Below are 26,671 nucleotides of genomic sequence, written 5' to 3'. Positions count from 1 at the left end.
GAAATTCAAATGTCTAGTTTTCCCATTTGTTACCATGGATAGGAACTTAAATGTCAGACAGTACCTTTAGAGCCTCCAGATCAGGCCTTTCTTTGGACACTACCTGACCCAGAAGCTGCTCCTCCAGGCCCACAGGAGTCACTGTGAAGTTAATGAGGGTAGTCTGGGCCTGGAGCTCCGGAGGGAAGTGAGGATTAGCCAACTTAGTGTGTAGAATGAGCCGAAAGCTGCTTGTGTACTCGCACTCCTTCCCCCCCAGAAGAATATACCTACATAAAGAAATGGTAAATGGTAAATGGCCTGTATTTGATATAGTGCCTTCTAGAGTCCTGGAACCCCCCAAGGCGCTTTACAACACAATCAGTCATTCACCCATTCACACACACATTCACACACTGGTGGGGATGAACTACGATGTAGCCACAGCTGCCCTGGGGCGCACTGACAGAGGCAAGGCTGCCGAGCACTGGCGCCACCGGTCCCTCCGTCCACCACCAGCAGGCAACGTGGGTTAAGTGTCTTGCCCAAGGACACAACGACAGCGACAGACTGAGCGGGGCTCGAACCTGCAACCTTCCGATTATGGGGCGAGCACTTAACTCCTGTGCCACCGTCGCCCCAAGGTCTCAGTCATCCACCCAAGAATATTAAAAATAAAACCTGATTAGATTCTAATTCATCCAATTAAACAAATGGTGACCTAAAGCTAGAATTCTTGAGTCACTGAATGACAATCACAGTATGAATATATCGGATATGTAGGGCTTTGTAAACAAGATCTAATGCAGAACAACAAGGGTCCTCGTTTATCAAAGGTTTGCAAAAAATGCTCTATGTTCCATCTTACTAACGGAATTTAGAACGTTTGTACAAAATCCTGATTCACGAAACCTGCGGAGGTCACTCGTACGCAGGTTCCTCCACAGTGGATTGATGATAAATCACACCTGTGCGTACCCAAGTGCTTGTGTCTGTTCACCATCATTTACATACTGAAACGCCCTCAATTAGCTACTTTTGGTCACAACACGTCCTCAGCTCGTGAGTCAAATCCCCGCGTTCCTTCTGAAAAACAAAACAAACAAAAAAACTACCGACAGTGAGATCAAGGCACTGGCTGCCAAAGTAGAAGAGAACTACACAAGTTGCAGAGGTTGTAACGCGGTGTCATGCGGTCCTCAGGGCACACTGACCTGCATGTTTTCCATGTCTCTGCTTCAGCTCACCTGATTTACGCTGCCTCCTCAGGAGGACATCAGGTGCTGCAGATGCCCGTTAATCACTCATTCATGTAAACCAGGCGTTGGGAAACACCGTTCCACAGGTTCTAACACCAGTGATGTGATGAAGCTGTTTCTCCACCAACATATTTACTTATTGTGTGTGAATAATTTCTGAATGAGGAACACGTGTGGATGACTGAGACCTTCAGTATTTTGGTTCCCACGTTCTACCACTGGATGCTGTTCGTATGCATGGTCGGAGCTGTATTTAGGAGCATTTCTACGCAAAAGTACTAAGTGGTGAATACCACACAATGCGTAAAATTGTTCCAGTGCACAAAATACACAGAGACCTGTTTGTGAGTACAACTGATAAATGAGGGCCCTGGAGAGTATGTTTATCAGCACTAGATGTGTTTCCATTACTAGAAACACATCTAGTGCTGATACATCTGGTAAATTTACCAGAACGTCCCGGCAGGCCACTTGATCAGAGGTACAGTAGGTACTCGGACGACCCGGTGAAGCTGAGCGTTAACTCATGCAGGTGTGAGTAAAACTTAAAGAGTTGCTTGTGAAGCAGAATGAAAGCAAAAGAAAACAAACATCGATCGAGCTGCTTTAACATTGCTGTTACTAAACTCCCAACAGCGGAGAGGACTGGAAAATCTCATCTCCCAGTCAATGTCCCCATCCCAGAAGTTCCTGTAGTGCCTCACGTAGCAACCCCAGATGTCTAGTATTTCATCAAAATGAACAGGAATTAACGTTTTAATTTGCAGACACAAACATCCCAGCTGTCTGGCCTCCAAACAAGACGCACTGCACAAGGCCTCGTCACCGGATACAGGAGACATGATCATTCCCAGCTACCTTATCGTGGCTGGAACAAAAGTCATGCAGGAGACGAGACTTTTGCACTCACTCTGAATAAAGTTCCTCTTCCTTGAATCATAAATGACATTTTAAAACGTGATAATTGCACACGTGTCATATAATCATCCCTTGTTAAATGCCAGAGTGTGTGAATAACGTGTGCATTAATCAATGATGTGTTCATATGAACATTTGTCCTGCAATGATTCATTTCAGACCTTAAACTGCACCAGATCAGTATTTGTTGATTTAACAAGCTAATGCATCAGTGTACTCATACATCATTAGACTCATATTAAGGTTTCAGCAATCACTTCACATAAACGTGTAAAAAACATTTCCACTTCACACTAAGAGCTAACCTCTCTGAGGATCTGAGGGAAGGCGTGATTTCTGAGGGATTTTGTTAACGCCCTTTAAATGTGTCGAAATCTGATTTGTCCAAGTTTATAAATAAAGTTGATAAAAACAGGAATCACTTCCGGATCTAGTTCGTCTTCCCCAGTTGGGTGAACACGCATTTTGAGACCATCCTATCTTCTGACATCAGGTCAAAGCCTCTCTGCAACTCTTGCGAGTGATTTCAGACACAGCGGCTCTTTTCAGAGCCACCGGACCGCCTTAGATGCGAAATAGACTCTCCAGCTCCCTGCCGTCACCTGAAGATAACCCAGACTAGAAGGGTCGTATTCTGAGCTGGCTACGAGCTCCGGTACCAGAGGTCCACGCCATCGGCAGTGTCCACCTTGACCTCCTGACCCCCTGGATCGCTTGGGGATCTTCACACAAGGGTGCGTAGACCGGCACAAACTGCATCAGATGGTTTTATAAACAAACCTCTAGCTGATCAAACATACAGCCAAACTGATGTTACAACCCAGACTCCACAAACTCTCTCAGACACTTAGAAGGTTTTGCTAAAACATCTAGCTCACCCTCCATCACTCCATTCATCATCTGTTATCCTGTACAACCAGCATTTCATTCATACTTTGTCACGTATAATCATTCAGTTTAGGAAAACAGAATTAAAATCATTTTTATAACTACATTCTCGACTCAGTCTGAATCGATGTGTATGATCCCTGAATAAGCCAAAGAAACTAAAGTCTTCTGATTAAACATGCAAAGACCAATCAGATAGATATATTTATATGGAACATCACATCTTATTGATCATTTCATATATATATGTATTCAATCCTTAACGCTACACTGAGGGTCTGGCAATGGAAACACGGGTATAGATTCTTTAAATAAACAGAAAAACTGTCTGTTGGTGAAACACGAAGCCACAGCTTACAGGTGCTGCTGGGTTTGTCGGAGCTCCAGGCACCAAGAAGAAAGTCCCACCTACTCGTCGTAACAAAGTAATGCTGTTTTTAAACAGGTGGTTACAACTGAACATGCAGACAACTAATAACTATGGGAATCAATAAACTTGACACCTGTAAAGAACTATCTGAGGTATAGTCAAGACCCGGTCATTTGTCTGGAGGCAACAGGACTTGGATTTTATACTGGTCACATGATCCCCACTGTGGTCAAATCTAGGAAATAACACTATCTAGCAGGACAGCACAGGATTTGGCTGGTCTGCAGGAGAATATGTAGCCAATAACTTTCAACTACTAGTTTGCTATCTTTGTGTTTACTAATGTTAATAAGCTGTGGGTCAAACCTAGAATCAGAACCGTAGGAGTTGTAGTTTTACTGTACATGCACTAACTTGTATTAAAACCAGTTTAGTGATTCGTTAGATACTTTTCTAACACTACAGAAAATAAAACACATTCATCAACAGATGCAGGCCCAGATCTTACCACCCATCGTTCAGCTTTCAGAGGTGCATGACCAGAAACTATTCATAATTGGCACGACTGGAAAATAATTTTGTGGCACTTGCATTCCAAAGAGTAAAATATTTTCTGCATGGTTTTATCGTTTCATCTGAAAAGACAAATCAATAAAGCTCACAAGAGTACAAACATAAGCAGTTGATGTATTTTAACAGGTTTCACAATCACAAGAGCTGCAATCTGAACCGATCACCTGTGAAACGTCCTCTTTTTAAAAGTTAGCTTTGACTTACACCAACGTGGTCTGCTACTTCTATCAGGCTCCAAATGTGACTTGTGCTGAATACCAGGATATCTGAATAAATATGAAAGATCATCCCAACACCAGCCAATACGTATCTCTTCCTGTGTTTCAATTAACGCTGGCTTGACGAACCTGGTGGCTTTTCATTTATCGCTAATTACCCCTCGGATGTCAGACAAGGCCCCAATTTTTATGGCACAAGTTCCTCATGGCCTAGGTATGGTTCAACTCCATATCTTCACGAGCTAGAATTAATGTACTATTGATAGAACCATTACTCCACCAAATTAAAGTCCTTGCTGATGGATTGGCTTGTAGTCTTCCGTCAGCCATGAAAGGAATAATTAGTATTCATTACTTCACACTCTACAACATTCCAATTATTAATGAACTTCAGCTGTGGAGCCCTACCAGATCCATCATGGCTGCCCCAGCAGGTTGAATTAATCATCGACAGAAACAAGTGTGTGGGTCATTTACAAGGGATAAACTTATAATCAGATTTAGTGTGATAAATTGTTACGTCTGGATGGACAGCACTTCAGAAGAAGCTTAATGAACATCCAACGGGAAGTTCGATATTAATGGTCATACATGGAGCAGAGCAAGAAAGATGTAAACATTTCAGAGGAGGAAATCAAAGCAGAACATCAATATGTGGTATTTTCTATTTATGCTGTTGGTTATCCAGATTATGGGATATACTGTTATTTTCTATTTGAGGGTGATTGGTAACTGTGGTGCTTCCAGAACCGCTACGAAGCAGCTATTTTGTTGGAGCTGCTGGTGTTTATGAAGTCAAAGGCCTAAATTCACCTGATGCTTTAAACACATTTCCTGTTTGGTAAACTTGACTTAATGATGGATAGCAAAATACATGTAGTGATAAAATCTGAGTAAAACAATACTTTTGCATAAGCACCCCTCTGTCAATGAAAACCTAGCAAAAACATTATGTTAGTATTTGATAAGCTGATTCAGTATTCAGTAAACTGGAGCCTGAATGATGGAGGAGCACTAAATCTACTGCTACATGCTACTGCTGTGTGGGAAACTGGAGATCTAATACATAACCATGAAGGGCTTCTTTTCAGTGTTTACACTGAAGCTCAACGGTTCAGAATTCATCACAGCTAAAGAATATAAACGCACAAATATACATCTATCACCCGTCTTGAAGGGCCAATCAATTCGGTGACCTCGGGGATTTAAAACGCGTGCTCCACATTCATTTATAATCTAAAAAGGGGGCAATAATAATGCACTTAGTCATGTTCTACTGGTGTTCCAAAGACCAGTGAGGCTCAGCCATCTGGGAAATCGGCACATATTTTCCAACACCACAGAGACCTTTGAAGACATGTATATATATATATATATATATATATATATATATATATATATATATATATATATATATATATATATATATATATATACGTGTGTGTGTGTGTGTGTATTGTAAAAATGACTAACCTTCCTTTTTTAATTGTTCTTTTTCCAAGTAAAGGCTCCAGAACTGGGTCTATCTTCTCTGGAAGGTTCTCGATCAGTACTGGGTCGCCACAAGCGAGAGCCCGTTCAATCACATCAAGATACCTGCACAGAAAAAAACAACTAAACAGCAGAAGGCAACTATTTCACTTTTAGCCCTTCACAAACTGATGATCTATTTCAGAGTGTCACTTCCTCTTTACGTGTGGCATTAGACATTGTTGCCACTCCAGCTGAATGAAGAGAAGACTGAGATCCTCATCTGCACCCCAGACAAGCTGGTTATTTATTTGTAGAGCACCTCTACCACCAGTCAAGGTGGCCCAAAGTGCTGAACATTCAAACCAAAAAGATAAAAACATAATAAAGCAGGATTAAAATAAATAAAACCATACGATCATAAAAGAAGTAAAACAAAAGGAAATGTTCTCACACCAAACCCTCCGTCAGGAATCTTGGCGTGACCTTTGACCCAGCTCTCACCCTGAATTCTCATGTCAGTTCTCCTGTTGGCTCTTCCTTCTTCCATCTCAGGAACATTGCTAAGCTGAGTCCCATTCTGTCCCGCTCTGAACTTGAGACAGTTCTCCACACCTTCATCTCCTCACGCTTAGACTACTGTAACTCTCTTTTCACGTGTCTGAGCAGAACCTCCCTGAACCGTCTACAGGTGGTTCAGAATGCCTGTGCTCGGCTTCTGACCAAGTCCTCAAAACACACCCACATCACCCTGCTTCTCCTCCAGCTCCACTGGCTGCCAGTCAACTTCAGGGTTCATTTCAAGATCCTGGTTCTGGTCTATAGGGCCTTACATGGACAAGCACCATCTTACATTGGTGATCTTCTTAGTCCCTACACCCCCAGCAGGTCCCTGAGGTCCAGTGATCAAAGCCTACTGGTTGTGCAACACCAGGCTAAAGGTCAAAGGTGACAGATCATTTGCTGCTGTGGCCCCCAGACTCTGGACCTCTCTCCCCCTGAGCCTGAGATCAGTGGACTCAGTGGTCTCCTCTAAAAAGCAGCTGAAGACTCACTTGTTCTGGCTTTGGTGTGACCTTCACCACCCTCTCCTTTCTACCAAATCTGCCTTTCCCACCAATTACCTCTTACATTCATTTTCTTTTTTCCCATCCTCACATTTTTCCCAATAATATGATTTCTTTTATTTCATTTAAAATTTTTGTTCTTGTGAAGTGCCTCGTGCTTTTTATCTCGGGAGTGGCCAAAATATTGTTTGTTCTTTAAAAAAGAAGGTAGTTAAGTACAGGAAGTTGATTCTCTGGTTTAATTGTGATCTATGTACTTTAAAACAGGACTCTAGAAAATTGGAGAGATCATGATGCTCTACACACCGAGAGGAATCCTACCTATTCTGGAAAAACAGTCTAGTGCTTCATAAAATGAAGCTTCGACAAGCTAGACCTGCATATTTTTCATCACTAACTGATGAGAATAAGAATAATCCTAAATTTCTTTTCAGTACAGGTCCCAAACCTACACAGAATCATAGCTCTGAGCCATCTATTCCCTGCCTTCAGCAGCAATGGGATTCTTTTTGGATGAAATTGATTATATTAGGAACAAAATCATCTGCATCCTCCCAAACACAAATTCTTCTTCATCAGGGAGTGAGGCAGAGGTGAATGTGGAACCTCATCTGTGTTTGAACTGTTTTGATTGAGTTGAGCTTTCAGTGCTATCAAAAATATGAGCTTTAGACCCAATCCCAACCTAATTATTTAAAGAAGCATTGCCCTTGTTGAATCTCAGTGCTGCTTTTGACACAGTTGATCACAATATTCTCTTCCCAAAGAAACTGTTCTAGGCTGGTTTAAATCTTATCTGACAGATTTTAGTTTAGTCATGTAAATGAGAAACCTTCTTCATACTACTAAATATATGCTTCCAATTGGTAAAAGTGGACAGATGATTCTCATTTATATTTATCCATAAACCACTAATCCATGACCCGTAAACCCTTTCAGGCTCAAAATAGGTTTTGATAAAAGGACGAACAAGTAAGTCCTTCAGGGGAACTTCTGAGTTAAAAAATGCTCATGAAATACGTGTGTGGAGTAACCAGGTAGGTAGGTTTTAACGTTGCACATCTGCAACGTCGGCCTCCAGAGGGTTAAGTATATTACAGGCTTGTCTTGAAGACAACAATCTGAATGACTCTAAACTACCGGCTCTTAAATCAAGACAAGACAGAGCCTCTGAAAAGGAAACTGTTTAGTCAATGACCTGACCTGAATGGCATTAAATTAGCCTCCAAGAACAAAGTAAAGGGCCTTGCTGTTATCTTTGACCAGGACAAGTCATTCAAATCCCACGTCAAACTGGTTTGTAGGATTTCCCTCTTCCACCTTCGGAATAGACTAGAAGCATCCTTTCCAGGAGTGATGCTGAATAACTAGTTCATGCATTTATTACATCAAGACTGGATTACTGTAATTCATTACTCTCAGGAAGTCCATAGAATGTAGTTAAAAGTCTTCAGTTTGTCCAAAATGCTGCAGCTAGAGTTCTGATGAGAATTACAAAGAGAGATCATATCTCTCCTGTCTTAGCTTCCCTACTTTGGCTACCTGTTAAATTCAGAATAGATTTTAAGATCCTTCTTCTCACATATAAAGCTCTTAATAATCAAGCTCCATCATACATCATTGATCTGATTGTTCCATATGTTCCTAACCGAGCACTTCGCTCTCAGACTGCAGGTCTACTGGTGGTTCCCAGAATATCTAAACATAGGATGGGAGGCAGATCTTTTAGCTATCAGGCTCCTCTCTTGTGGAACCAGCTCCCAGCTTTAGTCCGTGAGGCAGACACCTTGTCTACTTTTAAGAATAGGCTTAAAACATTTTTATTTGATAGGGCCTATGGTTAAAATCTGATGTTAGCTTAGATCTGGACAAGTGGGGGAGTACAGGGAGGTGGAGTGTACAGTCGGTAAAGACGGCTCTCCCTTGCCCTGACTCCAACATGCCTCCATGTAAAAGGCTATGTTATCCAGAGTTATCTCTGTAGTTATGCTGCTATAGGCTTAGACTGATGGAGGACACACTGACTACCAACCACTTAACATTCTCTCTTTCCTGATAATACCATTTTAATTTTTTAACATAGAATGTGTAACTATTAGTTGAATTAATTCTAGATTCACTCAGATAAAGGCAATAAAATTGATCTCTTACTAATTAGAATGTTTACTAAGAAATCACAATGTAGCCATAGAAACACTACTTGGTATTAGAGCCGGGCAACAAATGGAAAATGTATCGTTATTGAAATTTCTGACTCTTATCAAGATAATTTCTCCCGTGTCAATAAATGTGATAATAAAAAAACACGTGTGTAGGTTGGCAACGCTCATGTCCCTGTGTACTACCATGAGTCACATAAAAATGTGACTCAACGTAAAACATGTGACAGCCCCATCTAGTGGACAACTTTTGCTTCAGCGCATACCCGTAGTTATCCTCCATTTATCGTTATCGAGGTGAAATCCTCAATATATCGTGATATTGATTTTAGGCCATATCACCCAACCCTACTTGGTACATATGTTTGCTTAGTATGGGGATCACTGAAACAAGTCAGTGACTTGATGCAATCTGCTGGGTTCCTTATATAGGAAACATTTAACTAATTGGCATAATGAACTGAACTCAACTGCCTTGTGATTTGGCGCTATAAAATAAACTGAACTGAATTAAAAAAGTTGTGTGTTCTTGACATTCAGCTTAGTAAATGGATCAAACGAGTCTCTCTCTCTCTCTCTCTCTCTCTCTCTCTCTCTCTCTCTCTCTCTCTCTCTCTCTCTCTCTCTCGCTCTCTCTCTCGTCACCTTTTCTGTCCAAGCTGCACCACCTTCAGCTCTGGCCCAAATTGTTTTCTGATCCACTTGACGCCCTGCTGCTGTGGGTCAATGATTAGTGGCCAACGCTCACTGGTGGTCAGGATGGCTGCATTTTCAGTTGACATCCTATCATTTGGCAAGCCCTGGTTATACCAGGCAGCTATGGTGGCATCATCTGTAAGCACGAGGACTGGATCCAGGCCGTCTGTCAGGGGCACAGAGACCTAGAACGGAAACAGAGGACTGCTGTCACTGTAGTTCAAGCACCAGTGGGAGTGAATTCCAGTTCACAGATTCAAGAAGCACACATTTTTTTAAACCTTAAATGTATAAAAATGGCTCTTACTTTCTGAGACTGAAGAAAAGGAATCCAAACATTTTTCAGAAGCTCTTCTCGATACTGGCTGGTAAAGTAACCCATGTACGAGACAAAGGCTGAAGTGACCAGGATGTCGCCACATAAGGTTTCCCGTTGTTTTTCATACTGGACGATTGCCTGGGACCAGCGTTCCTTCTCTGACTGCAACACAGCAAGACCAGGCTTAAAAACCAAGTTACAAACACTCCTAAAATAAAAATGAACGGGACTGCTTCGAGGGCTTCAGTAAATCTGGTCCATGTTTTCTGCTAAGACAATGCAATTATTAAATAATACAAACGAAAATCCCTTAGGATTGCTCACTAATTCTAGCTGGAGATTCACTCAGCATCATTTTAGCGTTTGTTTAAACCTTCAATACTACGACTGTGACAGCCCGTAGCAATTAATCATGCATGGCATTTTCTTACAAGGGGCCGTGGATTCTGAATATGTCACATAATAAATTCTCAGACAGTTAAAAATCACTGTAATTTTGCTCTAATGTATTATGGATTGCCTGTAATATCACTCAGTCTGGGGTGAGACATTGTTAATTTCCAACAGCTGTTGAGGCTTTGAGGTAAGTTAATGATTAAATATAGACGGCCTGATTTATTAGTCTGTACACTATTGCTTCCAGGTCAATGCCATAAAGGCAAAACATTTATCTTGATATGCTTAAAAGCCAAGTTGTTCCATGCAAAGCACATTTATTTTCTGAAATAAGAAAGTCGAACTTGCAAAATGGCCACTGAAATGACCATCTGACACCTGAACAGATTTAGAAAAAGCCTCCACAGCAATGAAAAACAGTTTAACAAAAGTCTCAGTTAACTGTGAAAATATGAAGCATTCAGTGCAAACAGAATATCTGTGGATCATCCACAAATTCCCTTGGACACTCGGCTCGTTAGCAAAGAAAACGTATGATCTTTCCGTCTTTGACAAACCACTAAACGAACATTCTAAGTTGTGTCTCTGTTCCTTTCTAAATTTTGCACACAGCTCAGCCAGCCAGTCGCCCAGTTCAGCCACGCGTTGTCTGTGGTCCAGCCCTCTGCCTCACATGTTCCCAGTATGCTGTTGAACTAGGATGTAACATCTAGCTGGGATGTTACAACTTCTGGTCCAAAAGCTATTTGATTACCAGCACGTCCACAAAAATTGATGTTTCTTTTTTTTTAAATTATTATTCCAGGTCAGCCCCAACAACGCCCCAGTGTGTTTACCACTAAGCCTTTAACTAGTCGGTTGGCCAGCTCTATGGTCTGGGTGGTTCGCGTCACCTCCTCCTGACAACAGATCTTCTCAGCTGTGGCTCGCTCAAACTGAGCAGTTAGACTCTGGAGGATGGCGTCGAGGTCCTGGAGAACCAAAGGACACCAATAATCAAAATCGGCTTTCAGACCAATAAACATGATTTTGGTAGCAGTACGCTCACCGCCAGTTTCTTTTGAACTGCCAACATTTTGGTTGTTGCCATTTCTAATTCTGCATTAGCTTGTGATAATGCCTGCCTTTTTGGAGTAACTTCACAATAAATCTGGGAAAAAATGCAAACATTATGGAGGAACCTCAAAATGTTTTTGGCATTAACTCTTTGACAAAAGTGTCAGACCTCATAATATCTGACAATATTGATAGTCCAGGCACAAAGTCCCGCTGCAGCTGTGGATTTGGTCCAAACCAGATCAGGGTGGAAGTCTGGATTTTTTAGATACTGTTGCTTCACCACAGCCAGACAAGACTCTGGGATGTGTTCTTTGTCGTATGACACAAGGGCTTGCAGGAAATCATCCACCTGACACACACATAGAAAAAAACAATCAATAGCTTTACATTTATAAACAGTCAACTAACTCTGCCTAGCATATTCAGTAGTTTTAAGGTGTTTTTTCCTTCTGTGTAGGCCTCCAGATTGTGATTGGTCACAAATCTAGACCATACTGGAGTCAGGTCTGGCTCGTCACACCGTGCGAGAGTCTGCATGTAAACACGATTTCACAGACGTTTACTTGCAAAAACAGCAGCAAGAGGTGGAGAAGCAGGGCAACACTTGGCCCAACAGAGGCTGAGCATATTCATGGAGACATCCAGCTGTAATGTGAGCTCTGACAAGTTGTTGGGCAGGGCGATGTCAAGGCCCTCTCACAAATCAGACGGACATTAATCAGGCAGATGTCATTGACATGGTGACAGCTTAACCTTGCCCATGAAGGCCCGTGCCGCCTTCCAGCTCCGATCCTTCGGCACACGACCATGTGGGGCCAGCAGGACCATCACAGCTGCTGCAACGTTGATTACTGCTGCTGGGGGGTTTGGAAATGCCTTCAACTCGGTAAGATTCACCTGCAACAACATCACGAACACCAGCAACACCTTTTACTGTCAGATTTGTTGTGTACTGAATAGAGCTGTTTTCTAGTTTGTGAAAAACGAACGCACCTTGTTGAGGGTGTTCAGCGCCTCCACTGCAGCTGTCAGCGACGGCTCGGCCTTGGCTAGGTCACTCTCACAGTCCTTCTGTTTTACAGCGATTTCTGCCTGCATGGCAGCAACCTGCTCAAAAACAACAACAAAAGCTGAATGATAAGATGTTCATGAATGCTGCAAAAAGCTGAAACAATGAACATCAACACAAAGGAATATCTAACCTTTTGTGCTTCAACATCTGCAGCCTCTCTCTTCTGGCTAACCTTCTCACTCTGCAGTCCGATCTTCACCAGCAGAGCTTCAGTGTTTCCATTTTTCAAGTTTAGATCTGCTTCTTGTGATGCTAATTTGGCTTTTAGATCCTCAACCTTATGCAACATACACACTCAGAGTTTAAAAGAACGACACTCTTTACCTGTAACACAAGCTTCCTTTGGAAGCAGCATACCTGAGTAGCAGTGGTCTGTAGTTTCTGAAGGCCGTTGTCAAGCCGGTTCATCTGATGCTGAAGCTGAGCTCGGCTTTTCTCCAGAAGCGTTCTGTACAGGGTGATTTGCTGGAGAAAGCTCCTGGGGGTGGTGTAATTGTACCTCTTCTCATTTTGCAGGTATTTTTCACTTGCCAGGTTGACACTGGTGTGAACGTGGGCCATGAAAAGACTGATGGATTCCTGGACAGCAGGCTATAAAAATAAGCAGGCAAGTGTGGAGATGGGAGAACGGGGCGAGCTGGATAAAGTACGCTTTAACATCCCCAACCTGATGGCCACTGAAATATTATCTTCATAAACTTTGAATTCATCTACAAGTTCTGCCATCCAGCTTGGCTGGCCCTGACTTACTCAATCTAAAATTTAGGTGCAGCTAGCAGGAATGATTATGCTTTGAAACCTCTGTGAAAATAATGTGTTTAGAGAACTGCCATGCTGCTTGTAAAACATGCACACCGTTCACGTTATTTCTGGAGTCCTCCCAACTTTCTAAACCCTGTCTGCAACAGATGTGGCACCGCTGCCCAACTAGGCATTCATCACACAAAGACACACCGCCTCTATTAATCACACATTTACCGATCAATTACAGCTAAAACAAATGAGCAGAGAATATGAAGCGCAAACTCAACCATAAGCCATTGTTAATGATCATGGATCTGGGAGGCAAAAAAAATCATTATTAATTAAGATCTGACATAATGCATTTTGACAAAGCATGCAGGGTTACCATACGAAGGAAGCTCATTGATTGGCCTTGTGTAACATTTATTAGCAGGTCATGATTTTCTTACTTTAAATAAATGATTGCTTCATTTCTTCTGCTTCTGCCTCTTAAACAAGAACCAGTTTTTAAAGACATTAGATATAATCATTCATACATTAGTTTTAAAAACATCTGTCTCATTGAAATGAACGCTGTGGTCTAAACGCCGTCTATGCTGTAAACGTACGGATTCCCAGCTATAACAACTGCTGAAGATGCCATTGCTCAGCTTTAGTTTGAGTTAACTGCTGCTGCTTTAACTACTAATAAACAAGTCTGCAAATGAACAGCCACATGTTGATGTTCGGTCAGTAATGGGACACGTAAGTCTGGCACACGTTCACATGTGTGATAAGGCCTTGTGGTTGTGACAGCTGGGCTACAGTAGGAGGGTCATTATGTGCTTAATCAGTCCGCTCTCATTAACAAATGACTCTGGGCTGTGATCGCTCTGCTGATATGATGGAAAACAATGATGTGCCTGCGCTCACTATGAGTCTCCAGGCATGTGTTCAGCAATTTGTCAGAACCTCAGTAGAGAACAAATGATGAAGGAACTATGGAAAAGTTAATTCAGCTGCACGGCGATAATTAGACGAGACTTAATGTGGTTTAAACCAGCCAAGAGCAACATGGCACACCTAGGCTAAACGCTATCTGCGTGTGATCAAATCGGTGCTCTTGAGATAGATCTTTACTGAGAATCAAAACCACATCAATTAAAGTGCTGACCTCAATGCCCTCCATCTCCTGGATGAACCTGTAGCTGACCGACTGCAACGCTTCAGCTCTCCAAGGGTGAAACCAGTCGATGGTAGTGCAGTTCACGAGGGCCGGAAACTGTCGGGCTCTGACGCGCAGGGCGCTGCCCACAGGAGACAAGCACAGCACCACCTGAAAATAAAGAAGCAGGACTACAAAAGTCACCACGAGCCAGTGAGGTCTACAAAGGTTGAGCTGTTGAGGGGTCCATACGAAGACTAGAGGCTGTCCTCTGCACCCCCTCTTTGACAGCAGTTTCACGTGGCCAGCGGCCGTGCTCCCAGTGAGGCGGAGCAGACGGTGACACCAGCGGAGGCCTTGGCGAGAAGACTAGCTGGGAACTTCTTTTAAACGTGGGCTTTTGCGGCCAGGTAAATATTCAGCTTTTAATTTAACAAATCAAATCAGCATGTATTCCACTTTCTCATTCATCGTCTTTGTGTTGTTGTTTTGAATACGAGTAGCAACCACCCTTCCTGTGGTTAGCGTTTCAGGCCGCACTGGCACGTCTGGAAAATAATGTAGGTTCAAACTTTGTTTTCATGCTTCCTAACAACGTTCTGACATAGTATTGCTGTAAATAAATTGCAGACATAAAAGAACAACAAAAACATTAATAAAGTGGTTCTTTCGCATTTGTCTTAAAACCTCTGTCAATAACACGTTTCGGACCAAACACTACTTTTGGACCGTCCTGGTGTCTCGCTGAACCGCAGCACTTCCCTGGATCCTCCACTCATCACGCACTCGTGCATTTTCCAACAGTTGGTGTGAGATGGAGAAACAGCCGGCTGCTACGACTTCAACGTTAGCACAAACTACCAGAGTCCCAAAAAGAAAAACACCATTTGAAGTCATGGACAACAAAAGTAAAGCCAGCCAACTACAATGAAAACCAAAGACTGCAAAACAGATTAGCTCTTTATTAGTGTTTCATTGTTCTTTTACTGTCTGGAAAATAAAACACTACTGGGTTAAAAGAACCAGAAAGTATTTCAAATACTACACCGTAAGTTGTAGTTGCACTCGGTTTGTAAAGAACCTCCAGCAGTTGTCCCTGCTGTCCAGCAGTCCAAGGCCTCGCACCTCAGCTCTCACAGCAGATACGATACCATCGATCTCCTCCTCACTGAAGATCTCTGGGATTTCACCTGAATGGAAAACCAACAGTAGAAACCCTTACCTGCCCTGGCAGTGACTATTTACCCTCCCCAACAGAATAATCACGGAGACTTTCTGCTTTAAAAGGTATCTGAGAGGTAAAACGCAGAACGACTGTCATTTAGGATTTCACCTGATGCTAGTAAGTGATTGATAACGACCAGAAACCGCTCATCGGGTATTTGTGCATCACTCAGGAGCAAAGCCACACGCTTATTCTTCACTCCAGCCTCTAGCAGCAGTTGTGCCAGATCCACCTAAGAAAACAACAAACAAAAATAAACTCACACACCCCACCTTAAGCATATGTGACACCTGGAACATTTCTGAATTTTCAAGATAAACCAGGAAAGCTTCTAGTGTTAGGAATTCCTTTTTCTTGCTGTATCAGCGGGATATGAAAATACTTAAAGGTGGCATATTTGTATCAGACTTTATTTTATGCAACACTACAAATATATTAATTATATAGATCAGTATCCTGGAGCTGAGCTGCAGCGAATCACATGGATACTCTGCAGACACTCCTGGATTTGAACGAGACCTCTGACTTACATCATGAGAACAGCCTGTTAACGCATCTGTAAAGTCATCACCATCTTATAAAGCATCTTGTCTTAAACCTTTATAAAGATCTGTGTTCACCTTGAGGTCCTGGATGCCGTAGCCTTTTCTCAGAGTGATTTGAAAGATTCCTACACAGGAGATGTAGGCAGCCAGGCGAGTCAGGCTCTGCTTTCCACTTCCTCCCACTCCAACCAGTAAGGCATGGCTCCGTGGGGCCTCCAGGATACGACTGATGCGACACCTAGAACCACGCACGTCTTTGTTATAGCTCTGCAAACTGAGATCGGTTCCTTTTATCGACAGTACTACGTTTTTGGTTTGGGGCGACTACACTTACACATGTTGCATAGCATCTTCAAACAGCACTAGATTCATGGCTGGATGGAGCTCATTGTAGCTTTCTAAGGCATCTGTGAGGACACCCCTGAGTGAAGACCAGCTGGTGATGGGGACATAGGAGAGTCCCTCACCCATGTGAGCCAAGTGGCAATAGAGGAGGGGCTGTTTGTTCAGCTTACTGTCCTCTAGTTCCTGAGAGAAGCAAAGGCTTACTTTTGCCACTGTTATCATTTTCAAATAGAAACAGCAGTTGAGTCTCTTTATGAGAATTTGTATTGCACCTCAAAGCATTCATGCACGGTCTCCATCTGGAGCTTCTGGAAAAGCTGGAGGTCCTGTGCATCTACCAGTCTGTCAGAGTATACTCTGCAGGACTCGTGGAGCCACAGCATCGCCAAGTCAGTGCTTTCCCTCACAGTCTCGGGTCCAGGTAAAAGAATTCCCTAAATAAAAACAGCAAACGCATCGTAAATCCTCTCATATAATTCCTAAGTCGATTTGAAATGAGCTCCCTCTGAGCCCTACCTGTAACACATTAGATATGTCCCGCAGATTGAACGTGTAGTGAAATTTAATCGCTGTAGGCAGAAAAGTTTGCGCCATCTTGTGATGAAGAGCAGTGAGAGCTTGGACAACAGCTGCAGCGCTTCCCTGGACCAGCGGACCGAAATGCTGCTGCTTCAAATGGCCACACAGGATCTGACTGTAGATGGATCTCTGAGCATCCACCGAAGGAAAGTTTACAGCAAACACAGAAAAATGTCTCTGTTGGAGAGGAAAGAGCCAAAAATAAATTATAAAGCAGAGGTCTGCTATAATAATGTCTGGATTATGTGCATCTGGTACGCCTTCATGGTTAAACTATAACAGAAATATCCATCCATCCATCCATCCGTCCGTCGTCTGCCTATCCAGGGCCGGGTCACGGAGGCAGTAAACTAAGCAGGGAGGCCCAGACTTCCCTCTCCCAGCCACTTAGACCAGCTCCTCCAGGGGAATCCCAAGGCGTTCCCTGGTCAGCCGAGAAACATAGTCCCTCAAGCGTGTCCTGGGTCTTCCTTTAGGTCTTCTCCCGGTTAGACATGCCTGGAAAACCTCAGCAGGGAGGCGTCCAGGAGGCATCCTAACTAGATGCCAGAGCCACCTCAACTGGCTCCTCTCAATGTGGAGGAGCAGTGGGTCTACTCTGAGCCCCTCATGGATGACCCAGCTTCTCGTCCCATCTTTAAGGGAGAGCCCAGCCACCCTGCAGAGGAAACTCATTTAGACCGCTTGTATCCGAGATCTCATTTCTGTCACTACCTAAAGCTCGTGACCTTAGGTGAGGGGAGGAACGTAGATCAACCAGTAAATGGAGAGCTTCGTCCTCTCTCTTCACCACGACAGACCGGTACAATGCCCGCATCACTGCAGATGCAGCACCGACCCGTCTGTTGTTGTATAACAGAAATATACAAGACTTTATGTATTAAAAAAAGAAAGAAGGAAGGCTGAAATATTTCTTAGGATCAGCATTTCAATGTTTATTTTTACTTGTGAGGATAACTGTGATAACAATAAAAAATTTAACAAAACAATATTTTGTTAAATCGTACAATATAATATGACTGCAAATATTATTTTTCAGTCGATGATGTTCCATCTGTTCCTTTTCTATTTGCTGTACTTGTAACATGTTTTAGAGTTTTTGTCAATAGTCACAATAAAAATGAGAGGAAAGCGTAACATGATCACTGTCTCCAAACGCTGCTGGAAACTATACAGCATGTTTTTACGCTTTTATTGACCACATCCAGTTAGACTTGATCAGAAAAAAATATATGCTGAAATCCTGAAGGGTTGGGTTTCAGTGACACGTACCTGTAACCGGGGGTTGATGTTGAAGCTCCCAGCGGTTGGGTTCATGCAGGCAACATACTGGGTGTTTTGAACCTCCTTTAAAGTCAGTTTTTGTCTGCAGAACCTAAAACAGGTGAAAACAAACTGATTCGCCAGATTCAAACGCACGGTGAATTCATATGAATGTGGTGGCTACAGTGGCAGAGGAGTTAAGTGTACGTCCCATAACCAGCAGAGGGTTGCAGGTTCGAGCCCAGTTCTGCCTGTTACCCTGCTGGTGGTGCTCGGAGGAACCGGTGGTGTCTTTGTATGGCAGCTTCACTTCTGTCAGTGTACCCTAGGGCAGCTGTGGCTACGTTGTAGCATCACCACCAGCATGTGATCGTGTGTGTGTGAATGGATGAATGACTGGTTGTTTTTAAAGCACCTCGGGGGTCTGTAGCACCCTAAAAGGTGCCATTTAAACTCAGGCTTTTTTATCCTTCTTGATGAGTAAACTGTAAAGATCTACAAAGCATCCCTTTTGTGTGAATCTGAGAGGATTCATGAAGACTCTCTGAGTAGAGGGAGTCAGACGGTGCACAGATTAATTAGCTTGACTTCATCTGAATGAGCCTGAATGTGGTGTGGGGAAGGCCTTCTCACCAGTGCCCATAATCCAGATGTTGGCGTATGAGAGCATGAGGCTGCACAGTTCCATAGTTGTCCACAGCAGGTATGTTCATGTCATCTATAAAGTAGACCAGCCTCTTGTTGCCCACAGGGAAGTAGCTTCTGCCTGTTCTTTTCTCTAGTGTCCGCTCTAGGATCTCTACAAGACAAAAGCAACAACTGAAAATATCAGCCAGCCAAACAGAGAAGTCATGGAGTGCATGAACGTGAAGTTTGCCACCTCTTCATCCTCTCTGAGTCTCATCACAGCCAGCAGATGGAGCTACGGTTTTCTTCACATGTACCACTGAACAGTCAAAGAAGCAATCTCACCTTGCAACATGAGGGACGTAGTGTAGTAGCTGAAGGGTACTTTTGAGGTTGTGTAACTCTCTGGAAGAGAGGCTAACTTGTTCCTGACAAGTGCAGTCTTTCCCACTCCAGCATTCCCCACAAGCATCACTGGCTGTCTCCTCTCCAGCAACAAGTCCATGAAGTACCAGAGACGCACCGTTTCTGCTGTGTGTACCAGAACAGCCTGCAATCACAGAACCAGCGGGACGGCACAGAACAGAAACATACATGCTTATTACGGCTTTCTCTGAGTGTGATTTATTGACAGACATGTGTTCAGTGAATTGCATGTGATTTATAATTTCTTGGATTTCCTCGGAACACCACAAGTATTCTGTCATAATAGCATCATTTGCTCAGAACAAAACCCCACTAATTATGGCTCAGCAAGAGCCTTCGGAGCATTCGCAGCTGTACACAGGAGCAAAAAGAAAGACAAAAGCGCGTGGGTGATAGCTCAAGTCTTGTTGCTCATGCCTTCACCCCCACACACTCCGATACGTGGAGCGGTAGATGGTAATCAGACACGGTGGCAAGCCTATCATGCATTCCAGCACCCCTGCCATAACTTCATAATGTGACTTTACCCTCTCTTATTATGTTCACTGGAGCATTCAAACATTTTTAATATCTCTGTATTGTTTGTTGTTAGTTATTTTGTTTTCTTGTGATTATTAGTCAAATAAGTTTTTCTTCTCATGGGAAAGGTTCTCTCATGGCCGTTGTTGTTTGCTAGTTCTCACCTGTAGTGGCGTGGAAGTTTCCATCTCAAACCGCGGCACAACGTCACTCCACGGCAGAAAGCGTCTGCTTTGATGGTCCAGGTAGTAGTCAAACACTGTCCCTTGTGCTGGCAGCTTCACGGTCTTCATTTCTTTGGTCCACCACTGACTGAACTCCACCCGATAGTCATGCAGCTAAACAGTCATTCAAAATACAAAGGAGTGTATTTATTCATATATGTGGCGAAGACAGCATACAGAAATGAGCTTAGATCATCCCTTGGCATGAGTCTAGTTCAAACTGAAGGATACGGGTTATGCAGGAAGTAGGAATGCTAGATATCGGCTTTTACCGATACCCGATACGGACTACTCCTCTCCAAAAAAAAAACAAAAAAAAAACACTGAAATGTTTTGGGTTATTAACATCACATTTTTCCTATCATCCTTATATTTCCTGTTATATTTAGTAACAGGAAAAGTGCCATATTTAGTCTCCAACAGCTGAGTCGCATTTTCCCTAAGCGTGACACTAAGATGTGTTTATTGACTGAAATGGCTGTTTTCTTTTCTGAATATTGAAGTTACAGTGAAAAACATGTAATAGGGTCTGCAGAAGGGATCAACAAGCCTCGGGTGAAGATTCTTGTTATGTTTTAGAGGTTTGTAAGTCAGCTAGCTACACATAGCTACGTGCTGCGAGGATAGCGCAGGTTCAATAGGGCAAATTTCCACTTCACAATTTGTTCCAATTAAATAAACATTCCTCAAAAACTGAACCTCAGATCTGTCTCATTTTGCCATTCTGACAGAGAGAAGTAGCTGAAGAGTTTAAAAACGGATACCAATATTAACCTATATTACATGTTAAGGCCGATATCAGCTGATTTAAATGGTAGACTGAGAACATCGGACATCCCTAGCATTCACATTTTATTTAGGTAAATAGGCACGTGTCCTAGTTTGTTGGCTATGTTTTACAAATGTTTGTAAATAAGATCTAAACTTGACTTTGTTTTACAAGGACATGAGGCACCAGAAGTCAGAAACACTACATTTAAGGAAAGCTAACCCAGGAGGCTGTGGCATTGAAATAATATTTGATTAATCCCAGATTGGATAAAAACATGGAATACTCAAACGAAACAACATGAATACCTGATCTTGACAAAGCGCTCCACCAAACGCCCAGATGCAGGCAAAAGTGAAATATGTCTCGTAGATCTCCCGCGGGGACTCGGCTGGAATATTTTCTGGCGTTAGAAGGCAGTCGAGTAAAGTGCAGAGAGTCTGAATGAGAAGATGGGATGAAGGTCTTGTTTTATTGCAGTTTTCCAACAATAGAAACAGGTGAAAGAACAAACTACGGTGTGTTTGTGACGTACCTGCACCATACAGTTCTCAGGGATTGGAGTTATTGTTTTGAATTTGTTTTTCATCTGTTCAAGACACCGTGGAACATATTTCTCAAACAGTATTGTGAGGTGAGCCCTTTCTGTCTGGCGTTCTCGTTGGTCAATCCAGCTGGCGATGTACCTGAACAACAATGTAGACACGTTAAATAACATAACACTACACACACCTTGCTAATATTTAGAGAGGTGGCAGAAAAAGAAACTCACGGGTTCCAGCCAAGGTCTTGTTGGTTGATATAAAGGATTCCTGCTCTAGATACTGTGGCAGGAGTGGCCATCTTAAGGTGACTGATTTCAAATATCAGTCTCATGGACGGAGTCAGTGGAACTCGCTCGTTACTGGCGAGAGTCAGCACCTAAGAGATATCATTACACGTTCGGTTTCCAAATATCCTAACATCTAAGGTTCTAGCCGAACACCATCGAATCTCTCGAGAGTAAAACTCTTAAAGACAACAGCATCAATGTGAAATGATTAACGGTTCTCAAAAAGAAGCCCAAAGTGCTTACACTCCAGAGAGAGAGAAGTAACATCGTTTCTGTACGTACCACCTCTGTGGCTAGGTGTTGTACAACAGCGCAGGAGTGAACATAAGGGAGGTACCTTGTTATCATCCATCACTGTGTTGAGTGATTCAATCCACATCGGATCAATGTCTCCATCCAACACAATCCACTTAGGCCCAAGGTGGGAGATGTTTGCCTGCTCTCGCATCAGTGATGAAAACAAACCTTGCAGAGAGATGGAAGGATGTACAAAACTAAATAATCCCCTGCGTAGGTGCCATATGAGAATAAAAACACTTTCTTTTGTCAAAATGTAAAGACAAACTAAGCTAAATGCTTCTAAAAACAACAGACAACTGGAAATGTAAAAAAATAATTAAAAATATGTATTATAGTTTATTTCTCACTGAACACCCGGCCAGGTGTCTTACTTCATTCTTGCTTTACTTGTTTAGAACATTTTAGCTCTGACACTTTTTAATGAGGTTGCAAACATTTTTTAGCGTACAAGTCAAATTCACACACAGCTGAAGTTGTGAAGAGATAAGGTTTGGACATTTTTGACGCATGCTTTAAGATTCAGGAAGAAAGATGACTGTGTGGAGTGTGATCAGGAACAGCCTAAATGCGTGGCGTTGTAGGTCTTCAGAACCCACTCCGTTTACCATCTTTCCACTCCCGAGTTGCAGGATGAATGAATCCAAACAGCTCATCTCTGTCTATTGCTTTTGGATTGAGGTCATTCCAGACTGGCTTCCTCTTCAGGTTCACATGTGTTTTATGAAGAACTCTCAAGATCTGTAGAGAGCAGAAAAACTCTAAATTTAACATAAGTTACAAAATCTACTTTCCCAAGCGTTTACGCAGAAATCTGACCTGGCTCTTTCCAGTCCCTGCACTTCCAACAACAAACACAGAGTGACGCACTGCCATGAGCTCCTCCAGCTGCACAACCTAGCAAAAACAAAAAAGTTTACTAGAGTATTCTTTTTTCTTGGTTTGCTGTTGGGTTTCTCAACTTTATGTCAAACCTTGAGGATAAAATTCTCCTCCGGCTGCAGCCCGAGCTCTACCGTGGTTTCTCTGGCAGCTTTCTCAAAATCCAAGTCTCTTTCTCTCTCCACCTCCAAGCCTGGGAAAAGGTCTCCAAGCAGTCCCAGGAAAACAGTGACATCCTCAGTCACAATTTTAGGCATGTTGAAGTCCCTCAGCGCACGCATCAGTACCTAGAATGAACAAGTAGACCAGCATGAGACACTTGTCATAGAGCTATAAGGTAACATGTCCACATAAGTGACCTGATCTTCTGGTCTTGTTTTGTCCCTTCTTCTCAGAGCTCCGGCCAGAACCAGCACAGACTTAATGGCACGTAAACCCCAGTCATAGTGATCCTGAAAGACAAAAACACATTACACTTGTGACAAGTTAAGCGTTCATGTAAAGGTGCAGTATCAGAACTTTTTCTGGAGCACTTTTTGCTGTATTGCTTAAAATGTTCTTCAAAAGCCAACAGCAACTAAGACTTTAAAGGGGCCAGTTCATAGAAGATCCCCTTTTGGAGCTGTTTACCATGTGATAATATTATTTCATCATAAAAAATACCCCCAAATCCTTTTTATTGGCGGCGTTCTAGCTTTTTCCTGTCTCAGCTGCAAGTTTTCAGAGGTAAGGACCTGCAGACACGAGGATGGAAATGAAGTGTGCCATCAGGCCTTTCTCCTCCCCATGAAGCTTGCGTTGGATCTGAAACCCGCCTCCCCTGGAAGTAGGCCACTAACGCCCACTTACTGTGGGTAGAGAGCGGTTGATTTCATCTCTGCAGTAAAGGATGTCTTATTCTGTCATCGTCATGCCACAGACGACCGTGTTAAAAACCCCTACCGGTACCAGAGTGGCTATTGACACATTACTTCTGTGTTGTGACAAAATACAGCCGTAAACACCAAGTGTCCTGTTCACAAAGACACACCAGATGGCCAGCACAGGACATGTGTCTTAGGCTACTAAACTTTAGTGAAGCTTTGGTGGGTTAGTGGATAGACAAGCTGCCTTGCATGCTGTTGTGCACCGGCTCGATTTCCGGTCTCAGCAGTAATTTGTTGTCTTCCTTCGGTATTACATTTTAACCCTTTATTGGTAAACTGTTTAAAATAAATGGACATTTTTCTTGTTTTTGCTGGATTTGTTTATTTAGCCAGTGTGAGTCCATGTGAGGTGAGCAGAGTTAATCAAGTAAAAAGCTGCTTGGAAATGACCAAATTCAAAACTGTTTAGAGACAAAAACTATTTTACAGAAAATAATCAATGAAACTAAAATATAAATAATGTAATCTGCTTCAGCTGGCTAAACTGCTAGTATGGGAATCGAAACGGTGTCAGGACATGGAAAAACTAGATGAAAGGCAGCAGCTTTCACGGTAGACCAACAAACCCAATAGTTTTTTTTAAACTTCTGTTCTGTCTGTTGAAGTTAAGAATAAACCCAGAAAACTAAAAGCTGTCTGGTAACCCACACTGTTGTAGCTAGCATAGGTTGCTGTACAGTTACAGTTGTTTGCTTGAACTGCTTCCTCCAAGATCGTACGCCACCTTTAATAGATCTGAGTTGAACCTAAAGGCAGTTTAATTATTCCCACCTGCTTTGACAGCAGTTCTTTGCAGAGACTGTACAAAGTAGTAAACTTCATGGCTAACAGCTTAGCACCACGGAAGCCCTCTGCCACCAGCATTATCTCACAAATCAGCTCAATGTCAGGCACCACCATGGCGCAGGGCCTAAAGCAGGACACAATGAAAAATCATTACGCTTCAGAGAAAATAAAACTCTACAAAGAAAACCGCCGAGCCAAGTTCCACCTGAAAAGAGCCTTGAGGTTCTCAGGTAGCTCCGCCCTGCCTGCATAGCCTGGGTTCATAGTGATGAAGATCCCAACCGATTGTTTTAAAACAATCTCCTGGCCGAGGAAAAGGAACCTGTAAGTTCACACACACACACACACACACACACACACACACACACACACACACACACACACACACACACACACAGAGTGAGCACACTGTTCCGTGATAAAACTGCTCATTCGGCCTCGGTTGCTCACCGTTTCTTTTTAGACCGAATGGCGTCCTGAATGGTTTTGACCTGCACTGCAACGACGGACAGAACATCCACTGGAATACGATTGAACTCATCAAAGCAGCCCCATGCTCCAGTCTGTGCAAGGCCCTTATAAATGTTTCCAATTGACTTGACAAAAAAGGCAGACATTTTGTTTTTAAAAGTTGACCTACTAAATCATAATTAACAAAAGGACCAAAGCCAGGATTTCCAAGTTTTGATGTGCTGAACTTACCTTGTAGTCCATCTGTTCAGAGCAGTTGAAAATGTACACCATGACACCCATGGCTCTGCCGAGATCCTTTGTTGTCTCCGTTTTCCCAGTTCCAGCTGGGCCTGCTGGGGCGCCGCTCATAGTTAGGTGGAGTGATTGAGTCAAGGTGATGTAGCATCTCCATTTGACAAAAGCAGAAAAAGAAAAAAATAAAGACTAAATGTGCACTTTAGCAATCGTTTCAGTTATGAAGTTTTTATGCCTAAACACATTTGGGCTGATAATATGTTACCGGTCTGTAAGCGGAGTGATGACCAGACGCGATGTGTTTCCAACATACTCGTATGAGTACAGAAAGTGAGCATCACAGATGTTGACAAAGCAGTGGTGAAGCTGCTCATTCCAGCAATGTCTAAGCTGGGAAAGCCACTGGAAGGACTGTGAGGTGGTGACCTGTGGGCATACGATGCAGAAATAAACTGTCATGTTGAGGATGATGCACATGAACATTAAGCAAACCTATTTTATTGCACATCTTGCTTCAATCCGTTCAAATGTTCATTATGAATAATTATTGCTTTAACCTTTTGAGCAATGAGGTTGGCAACAACATCTCTAGCGTGGACGTCAATAGTGCAGATGGTCATGATCTTCTGTCTGTCGCCTGGGCTCAACTCTCCCAGCAGCAAACCAACCAACACGTTGAGTTGGGAAACCTTTGAGTAAAAGAATAACAGATGAAGTTATAATAGAGCTATGGTCAATATGAAACATGCTCACAAAGCTAATTCAGGACTCTGTCACTTTGAAAAAGACAAGCTGGAGCTGGCCACGCCCACTCAGGCTGCTATAAGCTGAGAAGCTCAGACAGCTGAGAGGGTCTTGGAGCAGGGACGCTGCCCATCTAGCAGCAGCTCTTTCGTGCATGCTTGAGGTGGTTATATTCTACTTTCTACCTTTCGAAAACGGCTCATTTTAGGCACATAATTCCTGAAACCAAACACAGAAAATGGAAAGAAGGATTTTTCTCATGTTTGGAGTGTGGAGGCAGTAGTGGCACACATGGCCGCACGAAAAGATGCACAAGATGAGTTTTACTAAGTATGTCCTCTTTAACTTTGCCCATGGAGCAGAATAGATATTAATATGCGACAATTTGTTTATGTCACAAAATCAATAAGGTTTGGCTCCATAGCTAGTACATGAATGTATAGTTTAAAAACAATCAAAAGGAGTATTGTGTTGTTCTTTTGACTTAAACACTACTTGATATCTGGTCCTGTATGACAGCAGATTCAATCAATGCAGGGAAGCAGGTCGGAGGAAGACACAGATTATTCAAACAGCAGCCAAGGGCACGTTCACCTTTAGAAGTGCTGATGAAGCTGACAAGTGTGATAACACAACTGTGAAC

General features: G+C 42.8%; 1 protein-coding gene across 1 annotated transcript in view; it reads right to left on the bottom strand.

Annotated features, from left to right (window-relative positions):
• si:dkey-233k19.3 (dynein axonemal heavy chain 11) overlaps positions 1-26,671 on the bottom strand; it is a 47,495-nt gene that overhangs the window by 8,710 nt on the left and 12,114 nt on the right. The window contains exons 31-66 of the mRNA XM_054740310.2: positions 25,842-25,973; positions 25,550-25,710; positions 25,279-25,435; positions 25,027-25,172; positions 24,782-24,898; positions 24,562-24,700; positions 23,224-23,316; positions 22,957-23,151; positions 22,802-22,879; positions 22,591-22,723; positions 22,023-22,150; positions 21,626-21,774; positions 21,389-21,539; positions 21,162-21,293; positions 20,025-20,198; positions 19,261-19,465; positions 18,922-19,087; positions 18,298-18,400; positions 16,963-17,202; positions 16,719-16,880; positions 16,436-16,629; positions 16,177-16,339; positions 15,665-15,788; positions 15,379-15,521; positions 14,341-14,502; positions 12,801-13,034; positions 12,574-12,720; positions 12,365-12,478; positions 12,125-12,268; positions 11,538-11,720; positions 11,361-11,462; positions 11,149-11,283; positions 9,905-10,078; positions 9,547-9,782; positions 5,679-5,801; positions 65-269 (exon numbers count right to left, since the gene is read on the bottom strand). Coding sequence (XP_054596285.2) covers positions 65-269; positions 5,679-5,801; positions 9,547-9,782; positions 9,905-10,078; positions 11,149-11,283; positions 11,361-11,462; positions 11,538-11,720; positions 12,125-12,268; positions 12,365-12,478; positions 12,574-12,720; positions 12,801-13,034; positions 14,341-14,502; positions 15,379-15,521; positions 15,665-15,788; positions 16,177-16,339; positions 16,436-16,629; positions 16,719-16,880; positions 16,963-17,202; positions 18,298-18,400; positions 18,922-19,087; positions 19,261-19,465; positions 20,025-20,198; positions 21,162-21,293; positions 21,389-21,539; positions 21,626-21,774; positions 22,023-22,150; positions 22,591-22,723; positions 22,802-22,879; positions 22,957-23,151; positions 23,224-23,316; positions 24,562-24,700; positions 24,782-24,898; positions 25,027-25,172; positions 25,279-25,435; positions 25,550-25,710; positions 25,842-25,973 — 5,544 coding nt within the window. The remainder of the gene's footprint in view (positions 1-64; positions 270-5,678; positions 5,802-9,546; positions 9,783-9,904; positions 10,079-11,148; positions 11,284-11,360; positions 11,463-11,537; positions 11,721-12,124; positions 12,269-12,364; positions 12,479-12,573; positions 12,721-12,800; positions 13,035-14,340; positions 14,503-15,378; positions 15,522-15,664; positions 15,789-16,176; positions 16,340-16,435; positions 16,630-16,718; positions 16,881-16,962; positions 17,203-18,297; positions 18,401-18,921; positions 19,088-19,260; positions 19,466-20,024; positions 20,199-21,161; positions 21,294-21,388; positions 21,540-21,625; positions 21,775-22,022; positions 22,151-22,590; positions 22,724-22,801; positions 22,880-22,956; positions 23,152-23,223; positions 23,317-24,561; positions 24,701-24,781; positions 24,899-25,026; positions 25,173-25,278; positions 25,436-25,549; positions 25,711-25,841; positions 25,974-26,671) is intronic.

The sequence above is a fragment of the Nothobranchius furzeri genome, chromosome 5 (assembly GCF_043380555.1).
Source record: "Nothobranchius furzeri strain GRZ-AD chromosome 5, NfurGRZ-RIMD1, whole genome shotgun sequence".
Lineage (NCBI taxonomy): Eukaryota > Metazoa > Chordata > Actinopteri > Cyprinodontiformes > Nothobranchiidae > Nothobranchius > Nothobranchius furzeri.
Note: the sequence above shows the minus strand (reverse complement) of the source record. Positions and strands in the feature narration are given on the sequence as shown.